General features: G+C 41.6%; 1 protein-coding gene across 1 annotated transcript; it reads right to left on the minus strand.

Annotated features, from left to right (window-relative positions):
* Nucleotides 1-1,538: 1,538 nt before the first annotated feature.
* LOC109479258 (selenium-binding protein 1-like) lies at nucleotides 1,539-12,649 on the minus strand. The gene is made up of 11 exons (XM_019781203.1): nucleotides 12,591-12,649; nucleotides 11,448-11,609; nucleotides 11,157-11,221; nucleotides 10,674-10,859; nucleotides 10,289-10,406; nucleotides 9,712-9,894; nucleotides 7,286-7,467; nucleotides 6,034-6,112; nucleotides 5,499-5,620; nucleotides 2,543-2,757; nucleotides 1,539-1,989 (listed from the first exon to the last, which is right to left on the minus strand). The coding sequence occupies exons 1-11, from the start codon at nucleotides 12,592-12,594 to the stop codon at nucleotides 1,827-1,829; spliced, it is 1,479 nt and encodes a 492-aa protein (XP_019636762.1). The 5' UTR covers nucleotides 12,595-12,649; the 3' UTR covers nucleotides 1,539-1,826.

Below are 12,649 nucleotides of genomic sequence, written 5' to 3' on the forward strand. Positions count from 1 at the left end.
CCTTTTTACAATTTTTAACAATTTTAACATTTTTAACAATTTCAACAATTTTAACCATTTTACATTTTAACAATTTCAACATTTAATTTTAACATTTTCGTTTTAATATCCATTGCTTTGCTTTTAACATTCCAAAACTGATTGTTCTTACTCAAGAATTTCAATAACTTCGAATGTTAGTCTTTTGTATTTTTCAACATACAAACCAAAATCACTTTGATGTTGTCACAAAAGTAACATCTGTGCGCGCATCGGTTTTCGTTCATTTAAAAACTACAAGTACAAACATCTGGAAACTAAGCAAACATACTCAGTAAATTGATTGCTGTAATTCCTGATTTTTTTTCGCTGTACCGCAACGCAAGCGGGGGGTCGAATGTTCACGGTTTTCACTGTCACCTCTGTATTGTGAACTTATCATTACAGTTAGGAATAATTCCCGGACTTTCTTTTTCCTGCAGCTGTCACCACCGTGAATATATAGTTCCGTGAACATGTCCATTTTTCTCAGGCCGTGAAAATTTTGCTTCCGTTAGTAGTAGTTACAATCTCGTCAAAAGTGTAAAGTAAAGCTGTCGAGATTTAAAGTGCGTGTCGTTGTATCTTTGTAAAAAAAAAGGGAGATAATTGCCAAGTGCCAGTTTTGTAAATACCTGTCGAGATTCAAACAGCTTGTCCTTGTATAATTGCAGTATGATTTATTTAGAATCTCTCATTTTTGTTTGGGGAAGGGTATGGAGTGAAATTCCTACATTTGCTCCGAAGCAAATGTTGGCCTTTCTAGTGTTTCTCATTCTTTCCCTGCCATGTCGTAAAATGTGGTGAAGTCCTGCTTCTAATGTTCTGTTTAAAAGTCCTGAGACTAAGGAGCTGTCGTTGCTGTAACAGAAGTGTGTTCCACAGGGAAGGACCATAGTACTGTAGACTGCTCCGGTATGATGTGATTTCTGTCCGTTTGCGCACAGAATCTATCCCGGCCTCAGCTCGCAGGTTAACCGCTGAGACATGGTCCTGGAGTTTGTGACCTGTAATAAGCCTTGCAGCTCGGTTGACCAGTCTGTCCAGCTGTGACATAAGAGTCTTGTTGCCTTGTACAAGACTTGGTAGCCATGCTGTGGCACAATGCTCCAGATGAGACAGTAGTAGTGTCTGGTACATGGTACGCAGAACTTCCTTTGTAACAAAGGCTCTAGCACGGCCCATGGCTCCGAGTCCGCTAAGAAGCTTCTTCGTGATTCTGTGCACATGTGCTGCCCACCTGAGTGATGGGTCGAGAGTAATGCCCAGGTAGGTGAACGAGTCAACTTGCTTATATACGTTCACACCTTCTGTTATGTTGACGGATGTCCCATCATGCCTCAATTTCTGAGGGAGCCCGAAGAGCATCGATTTGGTCTTTTCAGGATGTAGCAGCAACTTGTTTTCATTTAACCATTTTACAACTCTCTTCATGTCCATAGAGACAGTCTCTTCACAGGCCTTCACGGAATTATGAACTGATGGTATGTGACGTCACATTGTCTTAAACATGCATGTTTATCGAATATTGCTATTATTGTTGAATGTAATAAAAACGTTTTATTTTTTTGTCATAGGCACTTTAAGAACATAACATAGGCAAATGTATCCAGACCAGAACCTATCCCGGTCCTATCACCTAGTCCTATGCCTAAATTGGTTAGGCACAGTTCTGGATAGTCTTCGTGTATCCAAGCGAATTTACCCCAGGCACGGTTATGGAAACACGCGGACTATCAAGAACGGTGCCTAAGCATGTTTCTGGATCAAGGACGGTTCTGGATACAGCAACAATCCCGTCAAGTAGTCTAGAGCCAGATGTCGGAGCTACAGTCACCGCCCGGGTAGCGGACCTCGTGAGCCAGGACCGGACCGTGAGGCTCCTGCCCGAAATCCACCAGGAAGTTCTGGTTCAGGGACAGGCCTCCAATGTCGGTGTTGACGTCAACAATGAACATCAGGGAACCCTCTCTGTAGAGGAAAACAATGCATACTTTTAGAATATCATAATAAAGAAAAACAGTGTCTTATTAAATCTATACAAAAAAACTCAACTGACTGAAGCCAGTTGTAATGTATACTGCATCTATCTATATTGAACTTTGTTGAACTAATTGATGCAGATTACAGCTTCATCTAGTTAAAATGTTTGAAAAGACTAAAAAAGATATCGTTTGTTATGTAAATATATGACACATTTAAATGTGGTATGGGTCAATATTGAAAATAAACTTAAAAATATAATATTAGTATAACCAGAACTGATGATGATGATGATGATAACCAGAACATCAATCGGGATGGTCTTCAAATATGTTGCACGTTATCGTATTTTAGCCTTGTTACTTTAGCTCCCGAACCTCTAATTTATCCTCTCCGCAAACAGAAGAGAAGAAAGACCATTTGCGGATAGGATAAAGATTTGGGAGCTAAAGTAGTTCTGGTATTCAGCTTATACAGCTTATCTTTATGTACAGATCATACATGTACTTATGTTCATGTAGGTAATTCTGATAAAACTCACTTGATCATGTCCGGGTAGAACTGTTTGTCCCAGCCGCTGTAGAGAGAGGTGGTGACGTACAGCCGTTTGCCGTCCAGACTGAGCTGCAGCATCTGCGGCGCTGAGCCGGCCTTCACCCGCCCGTTCAGGACCAGAGGGTCCGGCTGCTGGTCCAGCTCCACGTCATGTGTCACCCTCACAGGACCGCCCTTACAGATGCTCCCGCCGAGGAACAGCTGTAAACCGAATTCGAACAGTAGGTTGAACCATTCTTTATTCAAGAGAAGCTCATGTCGGCCTGCAAGCCGCTTTTTATTGAGGTCATAAGGGAAGGGTTAGGTAATATATATATATAAAATCTGAACTTTACATCAATTAAAGTACTAATTAATCTAATATTATACACACACATATTTATACATACATACAGTTCTATTAACGGAGCTATTTCACTCAATCCACTCTTTAAACCAGGCAGGTGCCAACCTCCATGTTGGTATCTTATTTGCATTTTCTGAAATGTATATAAATATTAAGTGACACATATTTTCCTTTTCAAACATAGACCACTGAGACGGGCTACATGGATTTCTCCAAACAGCACCACAAGAAATCAAATTGACTTTATAATTGTGGATCAAGAACTCAAGCGTACACTGAAAAACAGTCGGTCATACCATTCAGCTGACATTGGCTCAGATCACTCTCTAGTCATGGCCACCTTCAAAATGGATACCCCACTAGAAAGGAAGCCTAAATCAAGGCCTAAACGCTATGATGTTGAGAAGCTGAAAAACCCTGAAGTAGCTGATACTTTCTCCACCAAGATTGGTAATGATTTAGAACCTCTTCTGCAGATGGGTGATCTAGATATCAATGAGCTATACTCAAAAATTTCAAACAGCCACGAACAAAGCCACAAAAGAGGTGGTAGGCTTCAAGAAACATGCAAAACTAGAAGGCTTACCCCCAGATGTAGAACAAGCCTGCGAAGACAGACGGAATGCAAGGCTGAGAATGTTGAGTAGTCCAAATGATCTAGACGCTAAAAGCTCATACCATTGGCACAACAAACGGGTGAAGAACGAAGTCAAGAAACATAAGCATAAGTTAATGAAAGACAAAGTTGCAGCTATGGAAAGGGACCACGTTAACAACAATTCTCATAGCCTTTTCAAAACAGTTAGAGAGCTAGAGAACAAACCAAGAAAACCTCTAAGTGTAATGATTGACAAAAATGGCATAAAGCACACCAACCCAAATGAAGTGTTGCGTATATGGGAAGAACATTTCAAAGACCATCTTAACAAGGAATTCCCGCACCAAGAGGAGGCCTTAGATGATATTCCTAACCCTCCAGCTGAGGTAGAACAAGGCCCTCCCATCTCCCGCGAGGAAGTGATCAACTCTATAAAAAAGATGAAAAACAGAAAAGCTCCTGGAGATGACGCAATAACAGCGGAAGTTCTAAAAGCAGGTGGGGAGAAAATGATTGACATGTTGCACCTGATATTCTCTAAGGTTTGGAACGAGGAGCAACGACCACTAGAATGGTCCAAAATGCTAGTGATGCCAGTGCACAAAAAAGGCAGTAAGATGGATCCAGCAAATTACCGTGCCATTGCTCTTCTATCTATTCCTGGAAAGGTTTTCCTTAGAATCCTGTTACACAGGATGCAAGCCAAAACAGAAGCCCACTTTAAAGAATCACAGTTTGGTTTCAGAAGTGGCAGGGGAACGGTAGACGCCATATTTGTGGTAAGACAAATCTTAGAAAAGGCAAGAGAAAGACAGGTTAACCTGCACTTCCACTTCATCGACTTTAAATCCGCGTTTGACACTGTCTGGAGAAAAGCGTTGTGGAAGATGATGAGAGCTATAGGTGTGGACGCGAAGATAGTCAACATAGTGGAAGAGATGTACAAGAACACCCAATGTGCAATAACTGTTAACAATCAGATCACAAAATGGTTTGAAGTCTGTGTAGGTGTCAGACAGGGATGCCTCATGTCCCCAGTGCTTTTTAACATATTCCTGGAATTCGTAATGGATGAGCTTAAGAGCCTGGATAAGACCTTCCAACTACATGATGAGCTTTCAATGGAGGAAAGATACGCAGATGATACTACACTTATTGCTGCAATCTTTGAGAAACTACAGTTGTCAACCCAGGAGCTAGAGTTTGCTTGCAAAAAAATGGGGGCTGAAAGTTAACGCGGCTAAGTGCAAAGTCATTTCCCCTGAGTTAGACGAGGATGTAAGCATAGAGGGTTCCACGGTTGAAAAAGTTCAAGATTTTGTATTTTTAGGAAGTGTTATTCCTGGTACAACAAGCGATGTCAAGAGGCGAGTTGCCCTTGCCGCTTCTGCCTTTGGCAGACTCAGGAAAACAGTTTGGAACAGGTCTGATGTCAGTAGGCACCTCAAAACCCGTCTGTTACATGCCCTCATTTTCCCAATAGCAACTTATGCTTGTGAGACATGGACATTGAAAAAAAGTGATGAACAACTCCTATTGGCTTTTGAAATGAGATGCCTGCGGGCTATACTGAATGTCTCATGGAGAGACCACATCAGAAATGAGGAAATCCGAGCCATGCTGGGAATGGAAAATACCATAATCGACGACATTCGTAAAAGAAGGCTGAGGTGGTTTGGTCACGTTCAGAGGAGACCCCCAGACTCTCTGGTGTATGGGGCCTACCATCAGGATTTCACAAACCCCAGACCTAGAGGTAGACCCCCTAAAAGATGGCGGGACCAGATAGTACAGGACACGGGGTGGTCCCTCAAGTACGCTGAACGAAAGGCTAAGGACCGTGATGCCTGGCGGGAAAAAATGAAGAGGAGCAAGGGGCCAGTCCTGGCCTAAGCATTTAGGCAGGTAGGCAGGCATTTTCCTCTCCTTGAGTTCCACCATACGATGTTTCTTTTTGAAAGGAAAACAGCCTTGTTGCTTTTCGTTCTTCCCACTCACCTGCCCGACCAACTTGGGGTTCCTGCGGTCAGTGATGTCATACTGCCTGACGTCACCGTGCAGCCAGTTGCTGAAGTACAGGAAACGGTCGTCCATGGAGATCAGAATGTCCGTGATGAGCCCTGATATTTGGGATACGAAAGAAAACATTTTGACGTACGAGTATAAGCTTTGTAAATACGTACAATACGCTGCAATGTACGTATAGATAAAGCTTAAGTTATGCGTATAACACAGTTTACAGAGAGATCACATTTTTCGCTACCACTGTCGCCTTCATCAGGATAATTAATGACCAATCACTTCACAACGTGATTTACTATAATTACTACATACACAGATAAACTTTCATGATTATAGTTTATGTTCTGGCAAGGCCTGTGCATGTTGATATCCTGTAAAAGAATTCTACCGAAAACTTTATTTCTCAATATTCATGTTGTCATGAATATTTCCCGAAGTGCACTGTGGGAAACCAATATGGCGCTTCGCGCTTTGTTCCTTATATTTTGCTCCCTCCCGGATATTTATTTACCTGGCATCTCAGGCAGAGCCCAGCCTTCCACCTTCTTACTTGGGATGTCGATCACCTTCTCTGTTGCCCAGTCACCTCTCTAAAGGTGAAACATTACATGTTATCAGCTGCAAATACGAACTAGGGAGAAATAAGGGATATGCACCAAATCAACGTTCAACAATATTACTGGTATCTCAAATTGGTTCATTGCACAAAACCATATTGCAGCTGAATTGTGCGCTTATTTACAATCTGTCAATGGAATAATAAACTTTCCATTGACAAGACTGAATGTTTTAAAACAAGTACAATTCTAAAATCAATCTAATTGTAAAAGTGTGCAACAAATCTACAATCACACTAAAAGTAGCATTTCAACAATATGTAGTTATACAAACTTAGTTAACTAATAATAACTTGTAGATGATTTGTCTGGGGAAGTCTCAGTACATTAGGTAGGCAGTCCATAAAACATCCATGACTCTTTGGATCACCTGGCCGGATATTGTGGGTTGGTGGGGGAAGGTACATTAGGCTCTTTCCTTGCGCACTTATGACCATGTCTTTGGTTTTCTTCCCGTTTGCGACAAGAGACAAAGAACTGCCCCAGTCATCAATAGAGTTCAGTGCCTTTTGAGTCTGGCCGGGCAAAGACCCCATCAGTACCTCAGAAGTTGTCAAGTCATCAGCATATATGACAGGGGCGACAGAGGCTGGCATACTGGCATCCAGCGAATTTATACATATCACGAACATAGCAGCCCGCCTTGAGGGACACCGGCTAAATCTTTGTGGTGTTTTGACAAACATGACCCTCATTTTTCCATCTGTGTCCTGTTTTCCAGATAGCTGTGGATTGTCGTCCATAAGTGTGTCGGATATTTATATCTGCTAGGGTCTGTAGTAGCTGACCATGGTTAATTGTGTCAAATGCACGTGAAAAGTCAACAAAAACGGCATGGATGCATCGCTAGTAATAATACAACGGTTTGCCCATTGCTAATTGCTAATGTTAGATAAGCAATGCATTTTAAAATGCTCAGCACTGCCGCCCTCTCACCATTGCCGTCATTATATGAGTTTGATGTACTTCATATTTCTGTGAAGAAACAAAACAGAAAACATATTTTCTTGTTATGTTGCGTCATGAGTTCTGTCCCTGATTCTTTGCGCTCTTTGAATAGACACCTTTTACATTGTGTATAGATTTGCTATTATCTAAACTATTGATCTATGTTGCTTTGTCAATTCGTCTTGAAAGTAATCTTACCGGAGTCTTGAAGAACCTGAAGACGTTGCTGCTGAGCGCACAGCCCACGTACCCTTGCGGCTCGTCCGGGTTGTGCAGGAAGCGGATCTCCAGTGGAATGGCGCCCTCGGGGCCGAGGTCAATGTCCTGGATGCGCCTGTGGGTTGTCCAGTCCCAGACGTGAAGGCTCTGGCCGTACTTCCCTGGAATTTAGAACAAAAGAAAGATGCAAAACATAGATACATATTGTAAGTAAACAAAGTGTTGCACACAAAACGTGTGTAGAAATTGAAAATCTTATCACAAAAAAAAATAAGAGGAAAAATTATCGTACACCTAAGATTTCATTTTTATGATAAAATGCATTAACCCTTTAGCTGCCAGTGTTTCTCACCAATACATCCCCTCTGTGCCAGGGTTTCCAGACCCTTTTGAAATAGGGGGTACTACCTTTCTATTACTGTCTTTTTGTCATTTTCCCCTCAACTTACCATATCATTCCAGATATCATTGGAAGGCTAAGAATGTCTACTTTACAGACAAATATTTCAAATGTAGCCTGGCATCAATAGTAATGAATTACAAGGGCAATAATGCAATAAAATAGCTGTTTTCATAGTTGTTTTTGTATTACAATACCTAAACTATATAAAAAGTATAAGTATGAAACCTATAACATTCCTGACATGTCCTGACACTATGAGAATCACATACACGTAAAAATACAGCACTCAGGTATCATTACAGGTAAGTTTATGATCAGATATTATCCTAGGTGCTGAACTGACTATTCAGCTAAAATACTGATCCATTACAACATATTTCACTTCTTTCTGTACCCTCATAAAAGATGGTACATAGACTTGTTACATATCATATGAAAGCATATAGTAGATACTATAACTAGAAATGTATATCAACTTGATAACATAGACTGCAAGGGTCATAAACAGGTAAAGAGGCAATAAAATGTACAATTTCCACCTTGTTTCTATACAATCAACAATAAGCAACCACAGAATGCCTTAGGCCTTGACTTAACAGATCCTGACATGTCCTGACACTATTAGAACTATATACATGTAAAAATACAGCACTCAGGTATCATTACAGGTAAGTTTATGATCTGATATTGTCCTTGGTGCTGAACCAACCAATGTATACATAATAATACATTCCTTCCTGTACCTATGTAATCGATGGTATATATACTTGTTACATATCATACGAAAGCTTATTGTATATACTATGTCTAGGAATAAATATCAACTTGACAATATAAACTACAAAGGCAATAAACAGGTAAAAAGCAATAAAAAGTATAATATTATACTTTATACCAAGGAACTTGAATTTTACATAAAAACTGCTATAAAATAGAAATAAAACTTGCCACTAAATCCACTTTGTGCAGTGAAAACATGGGGAGACTTGGTCAGACTGTTTCCATCCCCCCTCTGCCAGTTTATTACATCATTTGCAGCTTGACCTTTTGAGGGGCGGCTCTGGGATTTAAATCCCCATCAGCTGGCCGGCTGCAACCTCGCCTGTCAGTGCCACGTCCCCTTGTTGCTTGGCCTCTTCCACACCCCCGACCTCGGCCCCGACCTCTACCCCTAGCACGACCACGGTCATTAGTAGTTCCATGGCCGATGTCACATTCACTAATGCTATCTGTTTCCGTGTGAGCACATTTCCTCCCCTGTCTGCTAACACATCTTTAGAATACGCCTCACTTTCACTACTACTCTCGATGGAATCGGCGTCTGATATACGTTAACCATAGGCTAAATCAACAGTAGCGACCTCCTCCAACAGATCTTCGAGGGTAAACGTCGTCATTTTGGTGTTAACAGTCCGAATTCACCGCCCAAAACACGTAAACAAAAGAACAAAGCCTCGGCAGACGACGCCGCCGCCATCTTGGGCAATTACAGGCCGCAAAGCATTGTGGGATGACGTAATCGGTGATTACGCAACCCACTTTGACCTCTGAACTGCCCTCACTTACCGCCGCCAGTCACTTCCTGGTTGGCGCGCGCGAAACACGCAGCTATGCTAAGTTCTCAAGGGGAATACCCTGTCCCGAATATACCCGGGCATGGCACACAGGGGATGTATAGTGATCCCGAATATACCCGGGACCGGCAGCTTAAGGGTGTGGATGGGATATCCTAACTCAGGATGTTAATAAAACATAATCGTTGTAAAAAGCACATATATGCTACACCATGGAACTTGACTGAAACTAAAAAATTCTGAACACAATTCTTGCAAAATAGACTTTCTACAATGTTAAAGACATCTGTTAGCTGTAGGAAATTTACAAAATTGTTAATGCCTGGTAGCTGTAGTTGAATAGCCAGGTTAACTTCGGTCTACCAATGCAAACTAAACACAAGAAAAACTTAATTCATCTGAGAAAGAAAAGAAAAATATCTTCGCACCATCGGCATAATGCTGGGGGTCAAAACCACTGCAAAGCAGTTTTGGGTGTCCCCACTCCGTACTGATCATGACGTTGTGCCGGGGCTGGTACCAGAAGTCGTACCCGAACTCTGTCTCTTCTCCCGGAACCTCCCAGGTCCCCTTCACTTCAAACGTTTCCCCGTCCAGCAGGACAAAACCTCCTAAAACACATGTACGTGCATTAGCCTGTGAAAATCGTGTAATTACTGTTGGAATGATTGTTATCCGTTCGCAAGAGCAGTAGAGCCCTAGGAAATATTGACTTACCCAAAGGAGTATTTGACAAAACTAACACTGACCTACCTGTTCAACATGATCTTATAGAAACGCAATGTCAGCATATTTTTACCAAATTCATGTAATATAACATAATTTATGTCTATTATTTTATCCTATTCCCTCCGCCACAGTCCTTGGTCTCTTTTACAACGCTTGTTAAAATATTGTTTGTACACGTATCAGAGATAAACGTGGTGGTTCTAATAAGGTGAATCAAGTTCAAAGTAACCAAATATGGACAATTTCACAGACACGTGTTCTCGCGAGATCTCGTACCTTTGGCGTTTCCGCTCGGATCACCGATCGTGCTGATCATGATCTCGCCGCTGCCCAGGCAATGGGTATTGTGAGTGTTAGCCAATCCGGTCTTCCACACTTCGGTCGGCTCTACAGTCTGTAAAACACATTTGACTTCTATAACACAAACAAAAGAAAAAAAAGAAGGGATTGGATGTATTTGCTATTACGATTAAATTGAACGTGAGGTAAAAGAATCCATACGATCGTCGTTTGTTATTTGTGTTATTTTTCTATGGTAATTTCTTTCGCGTCTGTTATGCATGTGTATGTACCGTTGCATATCAGTGCTTCGGCTCAAATCGACCTATATATGGTGTACCTAATACATAACCTCCTCTGCGAAGGTAATCATTCCAATCACCTTGTGAATGCGAGGAGCTCGCGGATTGGTTCCCGTGTCGATGACGTATATCCGGCTGGAGATGAGACCAGGACAGATGAGGCGGTTCCTGGACTTGGAGGCGTCGTTAAAACAGGAGCTGCAGGCGTTCCACCCGGTGTGGTGCAGCTCGTCCTTCATGTTCGGCATCTCCAGGCGGTGGATCACCTGACAATTTTTTTTTTTAATTTCAACATTTAATTAATAAACGTAACAGTAAATGTTGGTGACACACTCAAGCAAAAAAGCTTATATTAACACTTAACATAAAAGAGAGACAACATGAGACAAAAATCATGAAAGGAGAAGATCGATATTTTTCGACATGTCTGTGCATGCGTGCGCGACTGCTTATGTGTGTGTGCTTGTGTCTGTGCATGTGTCTCTCTCTTTGTGATTGTGTGTGTGTGATTTTAGATCGTATGAAATATGCTTTCATGATTGCGTACTACCCTTATTGCGTACCTTGCTGTAAGTCGGTGAATTGGGATCCACGTCCACGGTGGCAAGATAGTCAGGCCTGTTTATACCTAAAAAAAGACGCCACATCATGTATATTGAATGCATCTTAAAACGTTTTACGTGATTTGCTATATACACAGTATCTAATGCCGGCCCAGAAAGGAACAAGACACAATCATGCCTTCAAATATCAGAGTTATCAACCAAGAATTGAGGTGTTCAAAAGCTCATACATGTAACATATGTAAATTAGAAGCATTTTTTATACTTTTGATGCTAACTTATTTTCTTTACCAGTATTGCTGTAGATACAGGGAAGGTAGACAATCTGCTCCTTTGGGGCCTTCATGGCGTCCAGCGGGGTGCGATACCCGGGCCCGCAGCCAGGGGCGCTGCAGCACGACTGTTGGACCTGTCCAGTCGACAGGTGTCCCTTCACAACCTCCAGTCGATCACCTAGGCAACAGAATAATGGCGTCATTAATTCGGTCGACATGGCAACTTGTTGCCTTGTTGGTATGGAATAGACTCTTTGCTTTATTCATATTTTTAAAATTTAAACGTTCTAGATTATTACCTCCACAAAGGGGGTTATATTTTGGGTCACAGTTGAGACGCTCGGTCTATCCGTCAATATAATAACTCAACAATGCCTGGTTGGATTGTCTTCATATTTAATATGTAGATAAGTGTTGGCAGGCATCGGGGTGAGATGGATCATTGCCCCCCCCCCTCCCACCTAGCGGCTTGTAACGGTACAGCAGACTCCGGTTTTGTACCTTTTGATCGTAGATAGTACATTGTGTGTTGTTTGCCTGGAGATTGAAAATGGCCAGAAAATCTCTCTCTAACAAAACTACAGAGGGGGGGGGGTATGAAAGATGATGTATCAAGCTTAGTTAGACACAATGATCTCATAACTACTACGTGGTCGGTATTTTCAATAGATAGGCACCCTAACCGAGAAACGTCACTTCCTAAAGCGTTAGTTTAACTGCAGTGTTGCTGCCTGATAATGTAGGTCATTATGTCCACACCTGTTGTTATCTTACCTGTAAGTCTTACCTGCAATCCCCATAAATCTATCTAGGATTGGCGGATCTTACACCTGCGGCATTTAAAACCTTACCGGACCAGTTTTCGTTTGTGTGTAGACTACTGCAAATGCTTTTGATCACGAAATACGATAAACTGTGGAACACTCGATACCTTGTGTGTACTTATTACACTTAAGAAACGAACTTACGGAAACGCGAGGTAAAATGTTTGTATATTAGAAAGTCTCTGCTTCCTCTGATTTCCTTAAACACTACCCTTAGTTAAATACTGACCAAGCAAACATAATAACATATCGCAGTCCCATCAACCACTCCTGTACACGTTTATCGATAGATAATGGCGCTATTTGGGGTTATCATGCATACGTTAGAAACTTACCCATGATGCTGATCACGTTGTAACGTAACGCTGATGCAGCAGTAAGACAATTCGTGTGA

Source organism: Branchiostoma belcheri, unplaced genomic scaffold (assembly GCF_001625305.1).
Source record: "Branchiostoma belcheri isolate BF01 breed outbred unplaced genomic scaffold, Haploidv18h27 scaffold47, whole genome shotgun sequence".
NCBI lineage: Eukaryota > Metazoa > Chordata > Leptocardii > Amphioxiformes > Branchiostomatidae > Branchiostoma > Branchiostoma belcheri.